Source organism: Lissotriton helveticus, chromosome 1_1 (assembly GCF_964261635.1).
Source record: "Lissotriton helveticus chromosome 1_1, aLisHel1.1, whole genome shotgun sequence".
Taxonomy (NCBI): Eukaryota; Metazoa; Chordata; class Amphibia; order Caudata; family Salamandridae; genus Lissotriton; species Lissotriton helveticus.
In genome coordinates, this window is record NC_136057.1 from 805,143,010 (window position 1) to 805,167,574 (window position 24,565).

Consider the following 24,565-nt stretch of genomic DNA (forward strand, 5'->3'; position numbering starts at 1 on the left):
ACATGTCTCAGGCTTGCCACCTCAGGGCCTGTGTGCGCAGTTGACTTGGCATTTAAATGTACCTGCCACGCCTGAACGCCACTTTTATTACATATACGCCAACCCTAAGGTAGACCCTAGGTAGCCCTATGGGCAGGTGCTGTGTAGGTTAAAGGTAAGACATGTGCCTTTATTGTGTGGCATGTCCTGGTAGTGACAGACAGCCTATTTGGTTTCTTACTGCTGGGAGGCCTACTCCTCCAATAGTCTAGCATTGGGAACTCCCTTAAAGGTACTAAAGTGGTAATTCCTGTGTTCGGTATGTTTGGAATAGTGGTGATAAATCCTGCTTATTGGGTTAGGTGGATTTTTCATTACTATTGTAGAAATGCCACTTTTAAAGAGTGATTCAGAAAAGGGGGTAGCTTGTCTCCTTTCTGGTGAAGAATTGGCTTGGTAGTTTGGTCTGCCCTGTTCCCATGATGCACTGGGCCAGGGACAGACTAATTTGCATATAGCCAGGTTCTGAGCTGGGATGGGGCAGTGAGATAAATAACGGTGATGGATCAAGCCCTGATCTTTGGACTGGGTAAGAGTGGTCTGCTTAATTCAGACACTCTGTTCATCACCACCCACTTTTCTGTATCACTTTTAAAGAGTGGGCATTTCTTTGTGCTTATGACTATGTGTGCTGCACAGCCGTGACCCGTGGAGGGAGTTCTGTGGGGCGGAAAGATGGGGTGGGGGAGGGGCAGGGTGGGGGGTACTAAACACCGGTAAATGGATAATTGAAGGTAAGTAAACATTTAAATAAATAAAACGGATTTCGTTGTGTGCGCTGCGTCGCAAAATGTGATGCAGCGCGCGCTACGAAATTCGTTTTATTTATTTATTTGTTTACTTACCTTCAATTATCCATGTTCCGGTGTTTAGTACCCCCGACCCTGCCCCTCCCCGCCTTTCTGCCCCACGGAACTCCCTCCATGGGCAGCGGCTGGTGCTGCAGCCTGATTCCAATCCACATCTGCGTCTGTTAACAGCTACACTTTGTGCATACTTTCCATACAGCCATCACAGAGGGAGGGTTGGGTGTGACCGGGTTGTATCTGCTTTCATCTGAATGATGAATGGTCTTCCTGGGCTGAGGGAGATGGAGGAGTGTGCACTTACACTTGTATAGGCTTACACACAGGGCTGATTTACCCCCTGCTGTACATCTGGAGCCAGGGCTGAGTGAAAGGGGGTGCTGTGCACTTCTAAAGGGTCTTTTGAGATTCCTCCTAGATCAAAGACATTTTTAGTATAAGTACATGGGCTCTGACTCCATGTTTTTAGACATTGAGTGGACTTGTAACCAGACTGCTGGGTCTACAGACTGCACGTTGCCAGAAGCACCTGCTGTGCTGCCAGGAAGAATGGCCACTATACTGACTTGCTTGATCTGCTGACCTGCGGCCTGATGGACTGCAAGAATGATTGCCACTTAGTTTCAAGGACCCTGGTGTGCTGGCCTACTGCTTGATCTCTTCTTTCATGCCCCAGTTGTTCTCCTGAGATGGGTCACCTGAAGCTAGCAGAGTGAGCACTGTTTCCCTTTCCTGGTTCTGGAGACAGTGCAGTGGAAGCGCTATATTTTGCCCCAGAAATCTGACCAGGAATGTGTGGGCACTGTTTGGTGGAAGTCCTCAACCAGTGAATGGTGATCGCTTCCTTGTCACTCGCAGCACATGTTGAGAGCTGTTCTCCCTGAAGCTCTGGGTTTGCAGTCTGTTGCTTTTCTCACGAACAGGAGTTGTGTTATCGACAGCTTCCAGGGAATCCTCCCATGTAGCCCTCGTACCATTCCTGAGGAGAGCGGTTCCATTCCATGGAACCCTCTCTTTGCCAATTGACTTTGTTAAATCTCGGAATCTGCCCTCAGGTTCCCTCCCCCCTCCAGGAAGGAAGCAGCGGAGGGAACCTACGCACACAAAGCGGCCATGTTGGGTGAAGGAGATGGCCACTGGAGGCTGCAGCTGTCACATGTTCCTTTGCTGGTGGCACTACTGTTGGCCCCGCTTGGATCTGAGGGGCCTAGGAGGGATCAGACTCGCCTGTGTGTGGGGCTGAGTCACTGTTCTTTTGGCAAATGCATCGTGCATTCGTGGGCAGCTGCATTGGAACACCCAGAGCGTGGTGGACCCAGTGAGATCTCTCACAAATAGCCTGGATTGGTGCCTTTTCCCAGGGATTTTGGAGGCCATACCCGGCGACACTTGTTTTGGGAATTCACCTAATGGGGCGGATCCTATATGAAGGCCATGATCGCCACTGCAAGGTGACTGAGGAATAATGCTGTATGTGTCTAGTCTCTAAACCAAATCACATTACTCAAACTAATGTGGTAATTAATGTGACTTTCGTTTCCGTAATCTTCTGCATTTCATGCCCTGATATTATGGCTTGTGTCAATTTGATTCTTAACGTGTCAGGATTTGCGTAGCATGCACAGTGATTATGTTTTCATTATGTTTGTAACACAACAGTTGTTCTCCTAGTCCACTCATTGTGATGTATTGACAATTGCCTAGTTGGCAAAGTAATAATAATAATAATAATACTGATACTTGTAGAGCGCGAACAGCTACCTCACAAGGAGGTGTCCCGGCGCTAACTATTGGTTTATGTTTTATTTACAATACAGTCTATTTTTTATAATACTGTGTAGTCTCTTTTGTTGTGTATTCATTGGGTTGCTGGTGTGTGCGTGTATTGCGAAAATGCTTTTCACATAGCCTCTGGGATAAGCCTGGCTGCTCTTGCCAAGCCGCCAAGGGGATGAGCAAGGGTTATCTTTGGTGTGTAACATACTTGCCAAACTAGAGCAGCGGGTTCTGCTTGGCTTAGCTGCATGCCCTAGCCTATCAGAAACCTACTTTCTAACACTTTCCAAACTTAACTGTGTAAAACCACATATACCAAATTAGCTGCAGGATCTGGCTGGGTGCTGCAGAGAGCAGCAATGGTAGACTGAACATGAAAGGAGGGCCACCCCTACGGTGCACAGCTGAGGGCCTTGTGCAGCCTGGGTTACACACCCATGGATGGTAGGTGCATAGCCAAAGCAGAAGCCGGATCCTACGACCCAGTTTCACTATGCTCTGCAGAGCAAGGGTCAGCCACCCAAAGAGATGGGATGCTGGATCTGCCTCAAGTCCATGCCTTGAGCCTGCTAGGCACAACCTTTGGTCATGCATATTGGCAGTTGGCCACCAACAGCAATTGGAGAACAGGGTCTGGCTGGACAACTCTCAGGGCAAGTAGGGTACAGAACCTTACCATGAGTCATCCTCTACATGTAACCACTGCTTGACATGTTTAAACGCCTTATGTTGAAAGGGTAGGCTACCAACAGCAAGTTGTATACAGGCCAGCAGCCAGTCCCTACTGTGCATTGGCAAGTCTGGGCACACCAATGGTTAGCTGTAAACAGAGGTTGATGTCCAAAAAGTAGTTCCATGTGGAATATGATAGAAAAACAAATCACTGAAAAAAATATAAAAGTGAACTTGTAGTCAGCATTGCTTATTACACCATAACATATGTTTAAAACACCTCTGTATATTACTAAAAACAGAATTAATGTGCAGTTCTGGTGCCAAAAAAACCTTACAAACCAGGGAAATTTGCCAGTTATGGTTTAGGAAAATGACCAGTTCTCACATACTGCATCATTCATGCTGTGTTAAATGCCATCAATGATGACATCATCCAGAGATATCAATATGCTGCCCATTTACTCTTAGCAAAACTAATTTGGAGTGTCATTGCTTACTCTCGGTCTGAGCTAAACTATTGATATAACTAATGTAAAACTTACAGAACTAGTGATCCATGTCATTTGCCTATGAATGCACTTTAAATATTACTTAATGGACTTTGTGAAACAATTCCCCTTTTTGCATGATCATCCCTATTTTTTGCTCAATTGTATTGCAGGTTGTTTAACTCTGCACCCGGGCACCCCCCCATCAGTCCACAAGTGTATGTGCACTGATCCCTAAAACATGTAAAAATTGGCTAATCCATGATTGACATATTCATCTCTCCTGTAAGGCCATAGTATATCGTGTAGAAACAACACCCATGGCATGGAAAGATAAATGTCACCTGTGGACTCCAGCCCTTATTGCACTATCTAGTAGTGCAACAAGCAAAACATGGCTTCAGTCCTACAAATGTAGCCTAAGTTCTAAAGTTTAAACCTGCTGCTTAACCTGTCAGAACAACTCCATTGACCGTTAAAAATGTTATTGTAAATATTAATTTGCCACTCTTCAATAGGCCTTGTAGCCCACGAAGAAGGGTGCCTAGATTTATAAAAGTAGGATATGTAGAAAGTTAATGTTAGCATGGCTCAACAGTGGCAAGCCACCAAAAATCTATTTTCGCTATGGAAGGCTTTGGCTGTCCTATGAGGAAAACTGAAGTGTAGATTGATCAATTAAACTTGGTTCTGTTTGGAACAAGCTAGAGAAATGGTGCAACCACTATTGTGTATTGCATAGTAAATATTCAATTGAGTGTATAAGTTGGATTTTTTATAAATATTCAGGAAAATTATATTTTAGAAAATTACCTTTTATCTATCTGAAGATCCTGAAGGTTAATTTGTATACGTATGCCAGTTGTTGCCCATGGCAGTGCTTGACCTTAATCAGGTATGAAAACCGCTTCCAGAGAAAAGACAATGGCTTAGGCCTTGTCAGAGAAGAGCTGGGGGTGATATAGGTAACAGATCAGCTCAGGAAGAATAACTTGGAGATAATCCTTCAACTTCATTAACTTTGCAGGTGCTAAGGTGAGGCATGTCCCTTCACATTTACATGTCATGGGAGACCTGAAGGAGGGAAGGGCTTTGTTCTTAAGGTCCCTCTGTTTCCAGCAGGACACAAGTCCAGTGGGAGGGTAAGTTGGTCCAGACGTTTGTTGTAGCTGACAAGGAGGGGGCTTCTTATTTCCCTAAACACATCCCTGGCTGGCCCAAATGTTCCTTTCAGGGGAAGAAGGCCTGTGCCATCTTGCATTTCCCTTAGAATAGTTTACTCTGGGATAGTAGGCACTAAGGCAAACAGGATGTGGTGTGCAATTGGGTAGGATTGCACCTGGGAACTTTTTACTCATTGCTAAGGAGGGTCCAAGAGTCACTTCCACCCACTTGCTACTGAACTGCGCAAACATGGGCCTCAGAACACTCTCTTGACCTGTGGAAGAACAGAAGAACACTGGACATGCTGATTGAAACCTGAAGGTCTTGACCGTCTCACACTTGTATCCAGGATTAAGAAGTGGATTCCAAGGGTCAGCTGGTTGACCTACTATAAGGCTACAGGGATACAACAAGCTGCAAGGGGCATTTTTTTCTCTGAAGGGCCCAGCTGACTAGTAGTAGTTAGAACTGGAATCTCCTGGTGGCATATCCTGGAGCAAGTCCTGGCCTCCAAGTGCTGTCCCTGATGAGCTGGGATACACAGAAGTAATCAGGAGGAGTTGCTCCAGGAACTCTGAAAAGTTGAGAATTAGAACATTTGTGGACTTCCAAAACCTTCGGAGCATCAGAGAGACCTCACAGCAAAGGTGTCTGATTTCTATGCAACTTCATTTAGCACAGCTTAAGACCTGTCCCACTGGATGATTTTGAGTTCCATAAAAAAGACTAAGGGCCTGATTTAGATCTCAGTGGACTGGTCACTCCATCTGAATGGGGACGGATATCCCATCAGCTGAAATATAAATCCTATTATATCCTATGGGATTTATATTTCAGCGAGCGGAATATCCATCACCATAATGACGGAGCAATCCGTCCACCGAGATCTAAATCAGGCCTAAGTACAAAAAGTAGCTACCGGATGCAAGGACTTTGTTGGACACAAAATCTAGATTCCTTCTGCACAGAGCCTTTCCCACCAAAGCCAATGGCTTCAGCAAATCGACCTCATCCAGCGGCTATCCAGCTTCAAAAAGACTGTGGCAGATAGGGTCTGCAACCTTGCGCCCCTGGAAGATTTCAATTTCCATTTCAGAAGGAATAATCTTTGACCGGGACAAACCCGCTTGGTGTATCTGACCCACACTCCATTGTGGTTGGCCTGAAAAAGCACCTATTTCCCGGTCAACCTTGAACAGTAACTACCAATTGGCGCCTTACTTTTTCATGGCGTTTTTGCCTTAAATCTTTAACATTCATATCTCCAGCTTTCTATAAATTGGAATGGGATTTTTTTTGCAATGTGTTTTTGACTTTTTAGCTGTTTTAGTACATCTACATGCTTTACACATCTTCTCTAAGTTAAGACTATCTGCTCTGTGCCATACCAACCAGGTGTTGAACATTTGTCTGGACTTGACCGGTTAGTGACTTTATTACTTGTGGTGAACTGCCATCATCCCCAATTAATAATTCATTTTCTTACACACCACTATAAAAATATAACTCTTCTTTACACCTTAATCCACCTCAGTGCTATCCTATGATTTCTGGTTACAACTCCAGTTGAAAGGGAAGCTAGTTTTTGATGCTTCATATGGAGAGGCACCACTTCTACATGGACTTGGGGCTAAGGGAGAGCCATGGACCCTCCGAGTGGTAGGAGGGATCAGCCATATTAGATTAAAGGCTTCTGAGAATTTTTACAGTAGACCAAATAGAAATGCTGAAAGTGATGTGGGGATAAAGCAAGACAGTAGACCAGAATGGGTGTAGGAAATTCTATAGTCTCGGACTAGAGAAACAAGACTCTGCTGGAAGAAAATGACCCAAGGACTCCTTTCTGCTGCTGGCACGACAGAGACGGGAATTGCTCACCACTGGTCAGGTGACTGCTTCTTCCCCTACCCCATGGTCACCAAAAACAAAAGGACTACTGACTTGAAGAGGGCCCAGTTTACAATGGAGAACAGGTGGATCTTGAGATCCAAAAATGTAATAACTGGGGTGAGACAGTGACTCCATCCCATAGATGAAGTTACTTCAGCAACTCCAAAATGCAGCTTTTTCCCTACTCAGAACTTTGGGTGCTGAAACCAGCAGCTTCAGGAGGATCTCAATGACTACCTACCTAACTTCAAGTGAACCTCACTGGCTCCAGCCTTGGACCTGACCTCGCTGGAGGACGTTGGCCTCCAAAACATAGACTCATTGTCAAGGTAAAGACTTTGGGTGAAGCGCCCCAATTTTTGCATCTGACCCCTGCTCCATCATGGTCAGCTGAAACCACACCAAGGTCCTGGTCAACTAAAAACTGAGACTTTTTATTGGTACTATAGTTTTTCTTGGTACTTTTTGCCTTAAAAAGTATTATCTCTAGATAACGTTATTTGAGTCTGATCATTTGATGTCATTTGCGTCTTACATTTATCTTTATTTTTTTTAATTGGTTTGTGAATTTTATTTTGTTGCTTTCTAGACTTTAGAATTGATTGATAATACTGCTGGAAGTTAATTTGCATTTCCCTGGGGAATTGCCTGCAGCTTGTGCCAGGGTTTCAATAAGACTCTCTGAAAACTGTGTTCTAGCCTAAACAGATTGTGTTTATTAAGTTTGTAGGAAGTGCCCTCTTCACAAACTAATACCCCAATTCTGACAGTGGAGAAAAACATCTGTATTACTTGGAACCACCTAAAACACATTTGCAACCAGTGTAAACAGCAACACATACCCTGAATAAATCACATACAACTCCCAGATAACAAATTTACATTATAGTTGAATAACATCAACAAGAATGTTTGCCATATTCAACAAAATGATCATCATAGACTGCATGGAGAGTCCATATTCAACCTTATTTCACAGAGCCAAGAGTAAAACAAACCTGCCAACTAAAACCTCTTGGATCATCACCCCGCAAGCCATCACCTCCACTGACTACACCCTTCTGGGGGACCTCAACTTCCAGCTTGACAACCACCAAGACCCCAACTCCACCTCCCTCCTGGATAACCTCCACAGCATCAGACTCAAACAGATCGTACCAGAACCAACACACTCAGAAGGACACACCCTCGACCCCATCTTCACAGCAGGGAAGTCCATCGCCTTCAGACACACCTCCCAACTCCCATGGATGGACCATTGTTGCAAACACTTCACCTTCAAAACCAACACCACCTGCAAATGTATTCACCAGCTCCAGCACGTGAACTGGAACAAGATTCCCAACAACCAGCTTACTGCCTCCCGCAGCAGCTCCGCAACCACTGCGATAGACTACGGCCCAGCCATTGCTGCCGGCACCCTCCACAAATGGATCACTGACTGCACCAACACCATCGCCCCCCTCAAGACAACCTCCAACCCCTACGCCAAGAAAGCCTGCTGGTTCTCAACTGAACTTCGAGAATCTAGACAAACCTGCAGATGCCTCTAAAAGGTATGGAGGAACTCCAAAACTAAAGCTGGCACCATAGCCCGCCACAAACTCATCAGATACTCAAGAAAAAAGCACTCCTGGACAGAATCTCTACCCACGCACACAACAGCAACGAACTTTTTGGCATCATCAAAGAGTTCGCCCAACCTAACAGTGAGACTACCAACATCCCAACCTCCCAGGACCTCTACGACAAACTCAGCACCTTCTTCCATCTCAAAATCAAGGACATCTACGACAACTTCGAAGAAAACAACCCCAGCGCAGAACCCACACATGCCACCTCCCGCAACACAGTCAATACTTGACAGTTGGACCACCCTCAGCATTGAAGACGCCCTGAAGATTATGGAGTTAACCCACTCCAGGGCCCCCACAGACCCTTGCCCCCACCACATCTACCACTGAGCCACAGACATCATCGCCCCGTGATTCAATGAATCATCAACCGATCCTTCGAGACCACCTCCTTTCTTAATAACTGGAAACACGGCAAGCTCAACCCCCTCCTGAATAATCCCTCGGCGGACCCCACCGACCTCAAGAACTACAGACCGATCTCCCTACTACCATACCCGGTAAAAGTCATGGAAAAAGCCATCAACAGTCAACTCACCTCCTTCATAGAAGAAAACATCATCCTCAATCCTCCCAATCAGGCTTCAGGAAGAACCACAGCACCGAAACCGCCCTTCTGGCTGCGACAGGCGACATCCGCTACCTCCTTGGCAGATGAGAGACTGTGGTCCTCATCCTGCTGGACCGCTCCGCGGCCTTCGACGTGGTCTCTCATCTACCCTAGCCCACAGACTCCACAACGTGGGAATCTGAAACAAGAACCTCGACTGAATCCGCTCATTTGGTCACAAACACACCAAAGAAAGTGCTGTCCTTCACAAGCACCTGCTAAACCACTGCAAACACTTTTCAGCCCTTCCTGTTAAACATCACCTCTCTAATATGATACTTCATTGAACAAAGACTAGAATAGGCTATGGAAGTAGTACTGTGGGGGGGGGGAGGGGCTGCTGCAACACCCCCAAAATAACCAAACAAACATAATGGAGTTTCAAGGTGAATGAGAAGTAGAGTTGACTTTATATTTTGGTTTTATCTTGTCGCATTTGCTGTGGTTCAAAGTACGAGGTCAAATGTCAAGCCAGTCTTCTAACATTTTTGCTTATTGTTTTAACAGAGGTATAGGGAGTAGGGTGTCCATTTTTCTACCATGCAACAAAAAGTAATTACCTTTAAAATGGACTGTATAAATATTTTAAAATATATCAACAGTTAGGAAAGCTCTAACAAAGCATCTTTTTTGCAAATCTGAAGTATGGTGGAAATAAAATGTTAATAGGACGAAACCAAATTAAGAATCTTTTAACATCCAGTGGGCACACCTTCTTGATCATCTTCTTGGAATTCACAAACCTTTCGGCTTCCTGAAAGCTGCTAAGGAAAAGCTTTGCCTCGTTGGTCTGGCCATAACATTTCCATACCTCAAGATCTCTCCAGTGCAGCCAACCTCAAAAGAAAGGAGCTCCTTGATCCATGTCCTTTAATGAGACATTTAAACATCCGTTATGGCATTCTACATTCTTGTTTATGCAAAGTTACATATGAAAGCACCCTCGATCCTTTGATGATCCCGCTAAATTAAAGATGTTTCTTCAGAATATTTCCTACCATGCTATTGATACTAGTGCTCTACATTCTTAGGAACTTTGTTTCTTATTTTTCCTTTTTCTTCAGTTTCTGAGTATATGGCTACTTTAATATACTTTACTTTTCCTTCTGTTACTCTTTTTCTGGTGCTGACACACCTCATCTTCCTTTTTTTCATGCTCTTCTTCTCAGATCTGAATGTCTATCCTTGGCCTGTCTCTTCATCTTGGTGTCTATACCTTCTTTTCTGTCATTTTTTTCTCTTTCTCTTTCTTATATGAGTATTTATATGTCTTCAATTATTATCTTATTTTCTTTATATATATTGTATGCTGCTGTTAATCCACAGTTTCCCTCTCCATTTGTTGCAGCTTGTCATCCATATTCCTGTTTAGCTATTCGTATTCCCCAACATGTTTAACTTTGTCTCATGGAATGTTTGTGGTCTGGGACATCCAGTCAATGATGTCAAATCACTTTAATTAAAACGCCAATGGGTTGAAAAAATTGCTTCTGTTACTATTCCTGATATTATTATTGCAGGTGATTTTAATCAATGGTTGGACCTATTTATTGACAGGAAATATACATATACGTTTGACCCTGCCAAATCCCATAAGGCATTTCACTCAGCCATTACCTCTTGTCCATTATTTGATGTATGGAAAACTTGTAATCCTGATACATGTGAATTTACGTTTTATTCCAATTTACACCGCACCAGGTGCAGACCTGACTATATTTTATTTTCCCAAGTCTTTATTTCCTTCTATACAATCTTCAGAAGAAATGTATTCCATTTTTATTTTCTGATCATGGCCCTATTTTAGCTTTTTTAATTTAAATCTCAATGACTCCAAATGATATTGGATCACAATTTTATTAAAGGAGCCACCGCTTTTATTAAGGATTTTTTTTCAAATTAACCACTCTATTGACACTTCCATTCCTAATAATTAAGCTACTGTTAAAGCTTCCTCTCAGGCTTTCACTATTGCTTATTCAGCTAAAAGGAAATAGAAGTTAAATTCCCAATACCTTATATTGCTTCAACAAATTAAATCACTTAAGCATATGTATTTTACCTCCAAGTCCTTCTTCATTCTACATGAATTACTTAAAGCTAATGCTAAACTCAATGAACCTGCCACATGGATGCATGTGACATTTTACCTAAGGTTAAATCCAAATTCCACGAAGATAAAAATAAGGTGGTTAAAATGTTGGCTATCTACTTAAAAATTAAATTGGAACGTAAACATATTGGGCCCATTCACAATGAGTTTAAGAACACCATCGCGAACTCCGATTCTGATATTTAGAATGTTTTTCCAGTCATACTGCAATTTATAATAAACAGATTAAACCATCATCTCAAAACCTGCATGGATTTTTTTTTTAATGGCCTCACCAATCCCCGTTATATTTGTGATTCCTTCAAATAATTAGAAGCAGGCATAACCCTTTATGAAATCATTGCTGCCATCAAATCCCTAAAAGAGCTAAGGTTTTCTATTGAGTTAATTTCCTCTTTTTTTGCCCTCATATTATTAGAATTTTTTAACACTCTCTTTTAATCTCTAAGGCCAGTGGTTCATGTTTTGAGGCCCTGATTGTTATCATTCCTAAGCCAGATAAAGAACCCACTCTTAGTAAAAAATGATCAACCTATCTCATTGATTAATTAGGATTGCAAAGATTAAAGGTTCTTGCATCCAGCTTAGAGACAGTTGCTTCCCTTCTTGTTAAACCTAATCAATCTGGTTTCATTAAGGGTAGACTTTCTGTGGATGATGCCAGAATGTTCTCTAATATCCTTTCTGTGGCTAGGAAATATCATGCTGCACTATCACTTGATGCTGAAAAAGCACTTGATTGCATCAATTGGCAATTTAGGTTTACCACTCTCCATTGGTTTGGCTTTCGGCCTAAATTTATTTAATTGATAACATTATTATATTCTGATCCTCTTGCCAGTCTTTTTGTTAATCCCCATTTTCCTCCATATTTTAAATTGCATAGAGATACCAGGCAAGGTTGTCCCCTCTCCCCTTTGCTTTTTATTCTCTGTCTAGAACCCTTTCTTAAATGTATTCAATGTAACGTACAGGTCTCTGGGTTCAAACTCGCCTCCTTTGAAACTAAGCTATAGGCTTATGTTGACCATGTACTTATTTACATGTCCCAACCCTTGTCCTCTTTGGATCCTTTTTTACAAGAAATTAAATTATACTGTAATATTTCTGGATATAAACTCAATTTTTCCAAGACTGAAATGTTACCAATGAATTTCTCGTGCTATCGGTATATGTTTGCAAATAAAATTTTACATGGTGTCCTTCTAGAATTAAATACATGAGTGTGTGGATTGCCCCTACTATTTCTAATATTATTATTCATAATTCTAACATTTTAACATTCTAAAACTTAAAATACAGAATTTACTTACATCCTGGTTTCCCCTTCATTTATCATGGTGGGACAGACTGGATACCTTTAAAATGAGGATTGTACCTCAGGTCCTGTACACTCTTTCAATGTTACCCTTACAAACACCAAATCATTATTTTTCTCAGATTAACTCTATATCTACTAAATTTCTTTGGAATAATAAACATTCTCATATTGCCTTGTCTAAACTTAAATGTTCCAAGAATGAAGCGGGTGTTTGATTCCCTGATTTTAAGCTATATCACTATGCTTTTTAATTCATCAATTTTACACTTTAAATAATGACTTTCCATATTATCTCATATCACGATGGATTGTATTTGAATGGTCCTTACTGAAGGATTGTTCTTCTAAAGATGTGCTTTATATGTCTAATAGTTCTCTTATTTCTAAGAACCTTATTCTAAAGTATCCCCAACATTATTTATAGTACTCACAGCTGATTTTGATTTTCATCAATGCTTTTTATCATCTTCAACATGGTTTAAAAGGTGTCCTACATTTAATCACAAATCTTTTTATTTCAAACATTGGAAAGAAAATGATATAATATGTGCCCATCAATTGGTAAACCATAATATTGTTATACCTTTTCCCCTAGCTATAAACACAATACAACCTACCTAATTCTTTTCTAAAGGAATATGAATTATTATCTTCTGTTTTACAGCATTTTCTAATGATTTACAACTTTCCTCCTACCCCAGTTAAGCTCACACCTCTAACACATTTAGATAATATCAATGAAAATACTATTCCCAAAGCTACTGGTGTGTATACAATTTTAATATCATCATCTTCTGCGCGTATTAGAATTTCTGTTTCAACATTTTAGAAAAATGATTAGTCTATATCACTTTCTGTACATCAATGGGAAACACTATAACTCAAATTGTTCAATACTTCCAAAGCTGCACATATCACACAACCTTTTTATTTTTTGTTTATACTAGAACTATTATATCTACTGAATGTTTGATCCATCTGCTTTCCCACTATGTTGGCCATGTTCCATTTCTAATGGTACTTTACCCATTTACTTTATTATTGTTTTCATGTGTTTCATTTTTGGAAAGCCATTTGGTCTACATGTTTAAAGATTTGTCAATGTAATATACAACTAACAATTCAAAATGTTTTCTTAGGATCTCAATCACCTGACTTTGATCATTCTTCACCTAAACCAATGTTACTTGATCTTTTTACTTCGCTTCCCTTCAAGGGTATACTCTCCTATTGTAAAGATACCTCAAAGTTATCTCTGTTAACATGGTGAATTTTATTTGTGATGAATATTTATTATGATTTATATTACTTACCTTTCACTGCATACCTATCCTCTCACTCACTTTCCCAATCATTCACTTCTTCCATGTCTTTCTACACTCATTACTCTCCCTACTCCCCCTCTCTTTCCTACCTTCTACATTTCCTCTTTTCTTTTTTTCATTCTTTCTCTTTTTATATAAAATAATTTCTGTTGTTATATTCCATAACCTTCTCTTTTATTCTAACTGTGTTCAATATATCTGCAAGCATTTCAGACTCATATTTTGTTTTCTGGAATTGTTATATATATTGTTACTGCTTTGCGAATCTTCAAAAATAACAAATATTTAACTCTTTGCTTGCTGATACCCATATGACAAACGTTAACTGAAACCGGATACCCACACTTTATTGTTTAGGTGTTATTTATAGTTTTATCAGTAAAACTGTATGTATGTGCAAATATAATAATCATTACAATAGAAAATGTGCTGCCTGTAAATGACAGTGAGCTACCACACCGTGCTTTAGTAAGTATGCGAAGGAGGCACTACAGGTCCAGAGCAGGCTCTGCCCAGAAAAGCTGGTCAACCCCATGCCACCTCTCAACCTTGAGGTCCGAAACTGCTAAAACTAGCGTGTTTTGAGAAGGGAATCCCCCTCTCACACATAGATAAACACTTTAGGGCGTGTAGACACATAGTCTGAATTACACACCCTCTAGCTTAATTACACCCACTTTTTAATATAGGTCCTGAAGAAAGCCAGCATATACATAAGGCACTGGCTGAAACATGTTGACCCACCGGATGTGGGAGGTCGTAACTCGCCTCTAACATCCAACAGCCTTATTTTTAACCGCTGACGGAGGCCCAGGTATTAAAGTCTAATTTACCCTCGGGTACTGGGACCCCCGCCAAGCCGTTTTAACTCACTTTCATAACACCCTTCACTGCACACTCAGCAATATACCTGCTCCGCTGTAATCAGGCGTCGAAGCACACCCGGGACACGCTTTATGAACACACTCACCAGGTGTTCCCACCCCATGACGAAACATACTCGAGTCCTTTACTTTTTGTACATTTCGTAAAGCATGAGCTAGTCTTTTTTGATTAAACCATATATAACCCCGGGGATAAGGACTAGCTTTCTGGTCCTCTCTCTCTCTCTTGATTACGCATTTGCATTTTAGTAATATTTGTGCCACAGTTTGCCCCACAATTTAACACCAGCTACGTAGTACACCATTACCACTTTCTTGCTTAATAGACGTGGCTCATTTCTACACTTGTTCTTTTTTTTAAAAACTTTTTTTCAATTTTGTAATGTAACAGTTACAAATGAAAATCCCCCCCACATGGCATCATAAAAAACACATGTATACAAATCGACAGCCTCATTATGGCACTTTTTGGACATAGGTTACACCTGGCTATACTTAAATCCATGAGGAAGAATAGAGTGACAAGTAAATGAATAAATAAGCGTTAACGTGAGGAAATAACCAGGGCCCGCTCCATGCACTATATCAAACACCTCTGAGAAGTCACCGCCCGCCTCCCCCTCAGACCCCGATCCCTGTGTTGAAAAAAGGTCGCCATTAGACCCTTCGGAATCGCTGTGGGAAGACTGCTCAACCATTGTTAATCCTGAGATTCACATGGCCCGCCAGGCGAGCAGGTCCTCTTGCAATTTCCCATCCCTCCTTGTACTCTGCATATGTGTTTCTTCTGCTAGGGACCATTCTCTAACGTCTTCAAGTCATTCTACACTTGTTCTTAGTGTGATTCTTAGATTTTTCACAATCCCCAAGTTCAGCACCCCCACTCTGAAAATTGTTCCAGCACCACTGAGGACTAGTGCAAAAAAGTACTATATTTTCACCAGCTCTGTATAACATGCCTAATATTATCTGAATCACATCTACCACACAAAGTAGTGGACTATCTCTAGTTCACTTTAAACATGCATCTCATGAGGCAACTCATCAAGCAATGCATCACAATTACTATCCATAAGTAGATCGGCAGCCAAACTTCTTCTCACCACTTTCAACCACTGCCTCTCTCACAACCCAATGACCAATATTTATTGTCATGAAATCCCTATAATGAACAAACCCATATCCAATGGAGTAACCACTAAGACCATTAAACCAACAAGAAGACTATATTATCTAGCGACAACTACACTAACCTCTTATGATGATTCATACCCCAGCAACATTTACCTTCCTAATCCCATGCCAAACTTGGAGAAAAAACAACAACAATAGGTTAATAGCTAACCTTGGGTTAATGACAAACCTGTCTAAGAAGCAGAACATCCAGCTGCAATACACACAAAAACAACTTAGCTAGTATCTAACTACAGAACAAAAATATCTCGCCATTATGAGACGACTTACCTGCTTCCAGTCAAAGTATGCTTCATCTTCTGACTACACATCAGCATCCAGGAGGCAATTCAAGGCAGAGGACACTAACCAATGGATTATTTATTCAAAATAAACCTGTCCTAAAGCTCCTGGACTCTGCTACGTAATCTGTGCTTAACAAAGTACACTGCATATGTTTGATCTTAGAGGCACCCATGCCCAATGAACAGACAATATCCCATATGATACAATGGATACGACTTAAACTAACAATTTGACATTTTCAAAAACACCTACAGATCCACCTTTTGCCACAGCTTCAAATAAATGAACAGGAAGAGTTTATTCATTCAAGTGTTTTATTAACTCAGTGGCATACTACGCTGCATCACAAACCATTCCTATCAGCATCGTGTGTCAACAAAGTGTTTTGCATATATATCTTTATATGGTCACTGTGGGCAAAATGACAAAATAATCACAAGATGTTCATAAGTTTAGTGTCTTATGACAATACTTTTATAATGTATTAATATCATTAAAAAGGCGCATTGTTTCTATGAAATTTACTTCTAAACGTTTTTTGTCTGGTTACATGAACGTCAGTTTATTTAAATATTACCAGACAGGCATGCCGTGCTGTATCACGTGACTGAAGCCAGCATTACAGCAGATTGAGTTTCAGTGCAGCTGTCTAACCTGTCAGGGAGCTTTCATTAATTCACCGTTGTCGCCTTAAGCTCTGTATATTCCACTTTTACTTCTTCTACGGTAAAAATGAGAATTTATCATTAATCATTTTGCTGGGTATTACATAAAGTTAGTTATCCGGGAGAAAAATGCGAAAGCGGAACCCAGTGCGAAAATATCCACTGGACGTCACATCGGCAAAAGTGTCAATGTTCGTCTTTCGGTTTTAAGACAGTTATATTTTCTGTAAAGAATGTAAAAGTAGCCTTTTTCACGAAGGTGCTTAATTTTCACTAAGCGATCACCCACCTGTACCACCTAAGAGCGTAGGAACCGTAACATAAATATTGTTTCTGTTCTCAATTCAAGTATTTGTTAAGCGAGTAATATCATTTCTACTTGTTCAGATTACAGGAGACAAGCTTCCCGAATGGAAATGAAAAATGTATTCGCATAAACGACATGTACCACGTGTAGAAGAGCGAAACCATGTATGTCTGCACAAATAAAACAAATAGTTCACTTACGAGACATTGGCCAAATCCTATCAATGTGCAAGAATGACGATCCCAAAATCGTTCAACATGCAAATTCAGGAGAAAAACGCACGTCAGTTCTGAAATCTTTTTTCAGCCACTTTATAACCTGCCAACAGCTTCAGAACAGTAACAGCTCCTCGCCTGCATCAAACACATGATCTCGTCCACATTATATTTAGCTCAACTTCGAGCCAAGCAGCCAGTCAATTAAAAATATTTCGCCATTTTGTTTCAGAAAGACGACTCAAACTCAAAATTCTACTAAGAAAAATTAAAAAGCTAAGACTGGTTATTTTACTGAACTATCAATTAATTAGGTCTTAGTTGTTCTTCAATATGCAGCAGTCCTGTGCCCTATCGCAGCATATTTACAGATTAAAAATCACTCTTATTCTGTCGTGGTTGTTGTCTGTGGAAATTCAGATACACTTATCATCTACGTGCTCTGAAAAATAATGGCAGTAAGTAAAAATATTCCTGCTTACAAAATGATTAGCAAACAAGGAAACAAATCTGGTGAGTGCTACTAACAACCGGAGTACAAAACAACGAGCCCTTTTATTAGAGTAATGTGCCCATTTGTAATAACACATTTTTCCATAGAGGCAGAATGGGTAAAACGCTTTGGTACATCAGGCCCATGCTATTATAGAAAATGAACATACCACATATGTGCAGGGAACGCTGCTTTCTACGTCAAAGCATTAGGAAGGCAAATTGGGCTGCAGCTATGGCTGCCATGTTGTCAGGGCTAGTGGAGTTGGGGCAGCACTGCCAGGCCACAAGGGCAGGCTATAAAGAAACTGTGGATTTGGTACCACCTGTGTTGGCATCCTTGTTAGAATTAGGAAAGGTTGAGAGCTGAGGCCAAGCCTAAAATGTACATAGCATGATTACCATAGTATATTTTTGAATTGATATACAGAGACTGGGCGAAAAAAATTATACGGCCTTTGTTGGAACCGTCCCTTTTTGCAGGGTTATTCCCAAACTTTTTGCTTCCTCTTGTATTTTTTCGAACCTGTTTTTGTTGGTTTTTATGACTCTGGACATTTTACCACTGCTGATCAGTGCATGTGCTCTCTCTTGTAAACTTGGTAACATTGGTCTACACCTGTTTGGCATATTTAATTTACTTGTAAGTCCCTTGAACAGTGGTACCTCATATATCCAGAGCCTGTAAATTGAATACTACTACCGGCCTGCAGTGCTGCTTGCGCCACCCACCGGGCCTGTGCGCACAGTTTACTGCCACAGTGATGTGGCACTTAAAGTGCTTGCCATGTATAAAACTCATTTTTTACTACATATAGTTCACCCCTAAGGTAGGCCGTAGGTTACCCTTATGGGCAGAGTGCTGTGGAGGAAAAAGGTAGGACATGTGCCTGTGTTTTTGAGTGGCATGTCCTGGTAGTGACAAACAGCCTATTTGATTTCTCACTGCTGTGAGGCTGTCCTCTCTTAGGTTTGCTTTGAAAATTCCCTGATATGTACTTCAGGGGTACTTTCTGATATGAAAGGAGTAGCATAGTCATGTTTGGTATGTTTAGCATAGTAGTAATAAATCCTGCTGATTGGTGAAAGCGGATTTGTTATTACTATTTTAGAAATGCCACTTTTAGAAGTGAGCATTTCTGTGAGTTTATGACTCTTTGTGCCCTGCCGGCTTGTATATTCACTGTCTGGTTTAGACTGTCAGGAGAAGGGGATGTGCATTCACTCTAAACAGTCACAAGAGGGTTGAGGTGTGTCCTTCCTTTCCTGGGTGAATCAGCGCTGGGCTTAATAGACTTTGGCTGCATTTAGATTGGTGGGAAGAGTTTCCCTTGCACCTGAATAGGCCTGATCTGCATGTAGATTGGTGGGAGGAATTGCACCTACACCTGTATAGGACAGCCTGCCTATTAAAATGCTGTCTCTGCCCCCCTGTAGTGTGTCTGGAGCCAGGGCTAGGGATTGAATGGGGGTTTCTGGCACTTCTGAAAGATGTTTGAAGTGCCCCCAAAACAACGACTTTTGGACTATAAGTAAAGGGGCTGTGACCCCATGATTTTAGACACTGCGTGGATTTATAACCAGACGCTGCTGGCTCTACTAACTGCCCATTGCCAGAAGTAAAACTTTCTGCTGCCAGGAAGGATCGCCATTTGGACAACTGGCTTTGCTGGGTTGACCTGCTGCTCACTGATTGCAGATCTGCTGGAGGGACTACCGCTTTGCACTGCCTTATGTGTTGGTCTGCAGTTTGTCCCCTGGGCCCTCAGTGATCTCGCAAGGCTGAGTGGCCTGCCCTGTGCTGCGGGAAAATTAGCGCATGAAGGGCAATTTCCTTATCATTGTTCACAGCATGTGAAGGGCGCTTTTTCTTCCCCTAGCACCGTTTGCAGTGCTGCACTGCCCAAGTAGTTTTGAAGGGACAGGAGGGGAAAGCTGAGGAGGAAGAAGTGCTCTCCCTCTTGTGACTGCTGTGAGGTGAGCGTGGAGTTTACCTGGCAACCTACTGAAGTGGAGTGCGACCCCGCCCAGTTTCCTGAAGGAGGAACCTCCCGCCGCACCAGTCGCAAAGGACTGTCGGATCTCGCTTTGCTTCAAGGAGAGGGCGCCCAATGTCTCCTGCCTCAGAGAGCTAAAGGAGAGCTCCCAGTGAGGCGGTGGTGTTCTGTCGGGGAGCTTCACTCCGGGCTGTGCCAGGGAGGATTTCCAGACAAGAGCGGGCTCGGAATGCTTCCTGCACTCCCCGCAGCAGAGTCCCACTTTCAGTACTTGAACGGCCCGCCGGTGTGGGCTGTACTTCAGGTGGCGTTTCACCAGGATTGCGGAAGGTGAGGTCCTCCTCATGGGCATTTCATGCAGCAGTCCACGCGGCCCCGGAGGTCTCCAGATGAGCTGCAACACCATTAGTTAATTGTAGAGGTGGCGGGATACCTACAACTGCTGACATTTGCCTGATCTGTGTTGGGTGAGACAGGGTGTGCTTTTCGCCCCAACCCCTTACTTGGTGTGGGGAAGCAGGGGCCGTTGTGGTGGTGGATGTGGTGGTGGTGGATGTGGTGGACATTGTGGTGGTGATGCAGGTGGTGGTGGTGGATGTGGTGGTTGTTGATGTGGTGGTGGACATGGTGGTGGTGGGCATGGTGGTGGTGGGTGGATGTGGTGATGGTGGACGGGGAGGTGGTGGTGGGCATGGTGGTGGTGGTGGACGTGGTGGTGGTGGTGGACCTGGTGGTGGTGGACGTGGTGGTGAATGTGGTGGTGGACCTGGTGGTGGTGGACATGGTGGTGGTGGTGGATGTGAATGTGGTGGATGTGGTGCTTGTGGACTTGGTGGTGGACAGGGTGGTGTTGGTGGTGGTGGTGGTGTATGTGGTGGTGGTGTATGTGGTGGTGCTGAACATGGTTGTGGTGGACGTGGTGGTGGTGGTAGATGTGGTGGTGGTGGATGTGGTAGTGCTGGATGTGGTGGTGGTGGTGGACATGGTGGTGGTGGATGTGGTGTTGGTGGACGTGGTAGTGGTGGACGTGGTGGATGTGGTGGACATGGTGGGGGACATGGTGGTGGATGTGGTGGTGGTGGTGGATGTGGCGGTTGTGGACTTAGTGGTGGTGGTGGTGGGCAAGGTGGTAGTGGACGTAGTGGACATTGTGGTGGTGCACATGGTGGTGGAGGATGCGGTGGTGGAGGATGTGGTGGTCAGGGATGTGGTGGTGGTGGATGTGGTGGTGGACATGGTGGTGGACATGGTGGCTGTGGTGGTAGACGTGGTGGTGGTGGACGTGGTGGTGGACATAGTGGTGGATGAGGTGGTGGTGGTGGACATGGTGGTGGTGGATTTAGTGATGGTGAACATGGTGGCGGTGGTGGACATGGTGGTGGATGTGGTGGTGGTTGTGGATGTGGTGGTGGACATGGTGGTGGGGGATGTGGTGGACATGGTGGTGGTGGACATGGTGGTTGTCGATGTGGTGGTGTTGGACGTGGTGGTGGTGGATGTGGTGGTGGACGTGGTGGTGGACGTGGTGGTGGATGCGGCGGTGGTGGATGTGGTGGTTGTGGATGTGGACGTGGTGGTGGTGGTGGACGTGGTGGTGGTGGTGGACGTGGTGGTGGTGGTGGACGTGGTGGGCATGGTGGATATGGTGGTGGTGGTGGATGTGGTAATGGTGGATGTGGTGGATGTGGTGGTGGTGGATGTGGTGGACGTGGTGTTGGTGGACATGGTGGTGGAGGATGTGGTGGGGGAAGATGTGGAGGTGGGGGATGTGGTGGATGTGGTGGTGGTAGATGTGGTGGTGGTGGACGTGGTGGTGGTGGTGGACGTGGTGGTGGTGGTGGTGGACGTGGTAGTGGTGGAAGTAGTGGTGGTAGATGTGGTTGTGGTGGTGGTGGACGTGGTGGTGATGTAGGCGGTGGTGGATGTGGTGGTGGGCGTGGTGGTGGTGGATGTGGTGGATGTGGTGGTGGACGTGGTGGTGGTGGACGTGGTGGTGGACGTGGTGGTGGTGGTGGACCTGGTGGTGGTGGTGGACCTGGTGGTGATGGTGGTGGACGTGGTGGTGGCGGACATGGTGGTGGTTGATGTGGTCGTGGTGGAAGTGGTCGTGGTAGACGTGGTGGTGGTAGACGTGGTGGTGGTGGACGTGGTGGTGGTGGACGTGGTGGTGGTTGACGTGGTGGTGGTGGTAGACATGGTGGTGGTGGATGTGGTGGTGGTGGTGGATGTGGTGGTGGTGGTGGATGTGGTGGTAGCGGATGACTACTGGGTAGGAGGGTGCTGGCAGAATGCCGAAGGAGAGGAGGATCTCGAAGGGGGCACATGGAAGAGCAGAAAGAGGCCGAATATTAGAAACAAACAAGCGCTGAAGAAAAGAAAAGCGCATGGATGCCATTGTTCACCATTCGACTTAGCAAGTGCAGCTGTAGCGCTGGTTTAATAAACCTTAAAAAGCAGTGACAGCAGAAAGGCAGTGACGGGAGGAAGTGCTTCACGACGTAAACAAGCGGGCTTCACTGTCTTCACTTTTCAAGCACTCGCACTCATGCTTGTGGCGGCAACCACCTTGCGGGAGCGAGCAACGGCCATATGTTTGTAATTAACGTGGCCGCGCCGCTGCTTGCCTCCGCAAGGTGGATGCCGCCACAAGCACCAGTGTGAGTGCTTGAAAAGTGAAGACCGATGGCTAAAGGCCCTCCTAGAGCAGCGCATGAGCGCTGCCTCAGCGAGACCTAAAAAGTGAGTTTTGTCAAAGCAATTAGTTCTTTAGAATAAAAGCCTGATTGCTGCTTGAGTGTTTCTACTAGCCCCACTCAATTTTTGCTCAGAGCATGATTGGCCCAGGGTGTGCATCTTGTATTGTATTGTATTGTATCTGTATTTGTATAGCGCTACTGCCACCCCACGGGTATCCTGGCGCTTCAGATATCAGAGCACTTGATCAGAATGATGGCGAGTAAGTACATGGACCGTATGGATCAGAATTTCGGAAACAGCCAAGTTTTCAGGCTCTTTCTGAATTCAGTTAGAGAATCAATCTGTCTGATCCTTTGTGGCAGCTCATTCCACAGCTGGACCCCTACTACACTGAAAGCCCTCCCCCATCCGGGAGCGTTTATATCTTGTGGTTGCCAGTAGGCTGGCACCGGAGGACCGGAGCTGTCTCTGAGGAAGGTACCAGGAGAACCTTTCCTATAAAGGGATTGGGCCCATCCCATGAGATGCTCTAAACATCTGGCAGAGTGATTTAAAAAGAACCCTTTCCTTAATTGGTAGCCAATGAAGCTCTCTTAGTGCAGAGGTGGAAGATGAATTACGCCGCAAATTCAGCACCAGTTTTGGTGCTGCAGACTGGACTCTTTGCAACCCCTGGAAGATGTACTGAGGGGCCCCTAGATACAAAGGGTTACAATAGTCCAGTCTGCTCGTCACTGTGCTACTTACTACCAATGAGCGCAAATCTTTTGGTAGAATCGGAAGTATTCGGCGTAGCAAGCGTAGCAGACCAAAGCAGACACTAGCTGTCTTAGTTGCCTGTGACTCCATCTGGAGGTTCTTATCTATTAGGACCCCCAGAGTCCGTACCGTGCTGGCCGGAATCAGAGGCTCCTCCTCCGGGGTAAGCCTAAACTCCATCGGAGCATATGTGGACAGCCTCATCGGAGAGCAATATAGCACCTCGGTCTTTCCACCATTGAACTGCAACGAGTTCCTCCGCAGCCAGACTGCGGTTTGCCGCATGCACTCTTGGAAATGGTCCGGGGAGACTGCCTGATTTCCCTCCAAAGAGAATGCCAGCTGCGTATCGTCCGCGTAGTTGACCAAGTCAACCCCGAACGATTTAATGATAGGAAAGAGCGGCTGCAAATCTACATTAAAAAGAATAGGGCTGATAGCAGAGCCCTGGGGGCCCCCGTGGGTGACCGGTGATTTGCAAGATGTGAATGATGCCAAGGTGACCGTCTGTTCTCTCCCTGTCAAGTAAGATCGTAGCCATTGCAGAGCCCGTCCCTTCACCCCTATTTTCTCCAGTTTCTCTAAAAGGATTGGGTGACTCACTGTGTCAAACGCTGCAGACATATCGAGCAGCACCAACACTGTGCCATTCCCGTTGTCATCCCGCATTCGTAATGTCCATCATAGTGGACAGAGCAGACTCCGTCCCATGCCCCGGCCGAAACCCGAACTGATCCTTATCCAGCAATTGATGTTCCTCCAGAAATCCGGGTAAGGATCTGCTTACAACCTTTTCCAGGATTTTAATAGGAAAAGGGAGCAGAGAGATTGGACAAAAGTTAACCGGGTTTGTTGGGTCCAAGGTGGGCTTCTTAATCAGGGGTGTCACCACCGCCTGCTTCCAGCCCCCCGGGACAGTGCCTTCTTCCAGGGACTGGTTGCATATCTGTGTAAGCCAAGAGAAGGTCATTTGGCCATAGGTTTTCCACACTTTCTGTGGCAAGGGGTCAAGTGGAGACCCTGAAGATATGCTTTGCGCCACGATATTAAAAGCAGGGTCAGTCAGGGCCTGAACACTGTCAAGAGTATATAGCTGACCCAGGGCCCCCTCTGACTCCTGTGGATCAGGAGTCTGGGTAACGGTTTTGTTCTCCGCAAATGAGCTGACAATCTTCCCCACTTTATCCAGGATATGCGAAGCAATGTTATCGCATAATTCCTGGGAGGTC

At 44.1% G+C, this 24,565-nt stretch overlaps 1 protein-coding gene across 3 annotated transcripts in view; it reads right to left on the reverse strand.

Annotated features, from left to right (window-relative positions):
* LSMEM1 (leucine rich single-pass membrane protein 1) overlaps positions 1 to 17,515 on the reverse strand; it is a 267,545-nt gene extending 250,030 nt beyond the window's left edge. For all 3 annotated transcript variants that reach the window (XM_078674426.1, XM_078674434.1, XM_078674442.1), the window contains exon 1: positions 17,377 to 17,515. In XM_078674426.1, the coding sequence (XP_078530552.1) occupies positions 17,377 to 17,383 (7 nt within the window). In that variant the 5' untranslated portion in view covers positions 17,384 to 17,515. The remainder of the gene's footprint in view (positions 1 to 17,376) is intronic.
* Between the last annotated feature and the right edge of the window lie 7,050 nt (positions 17,516 to 24,565).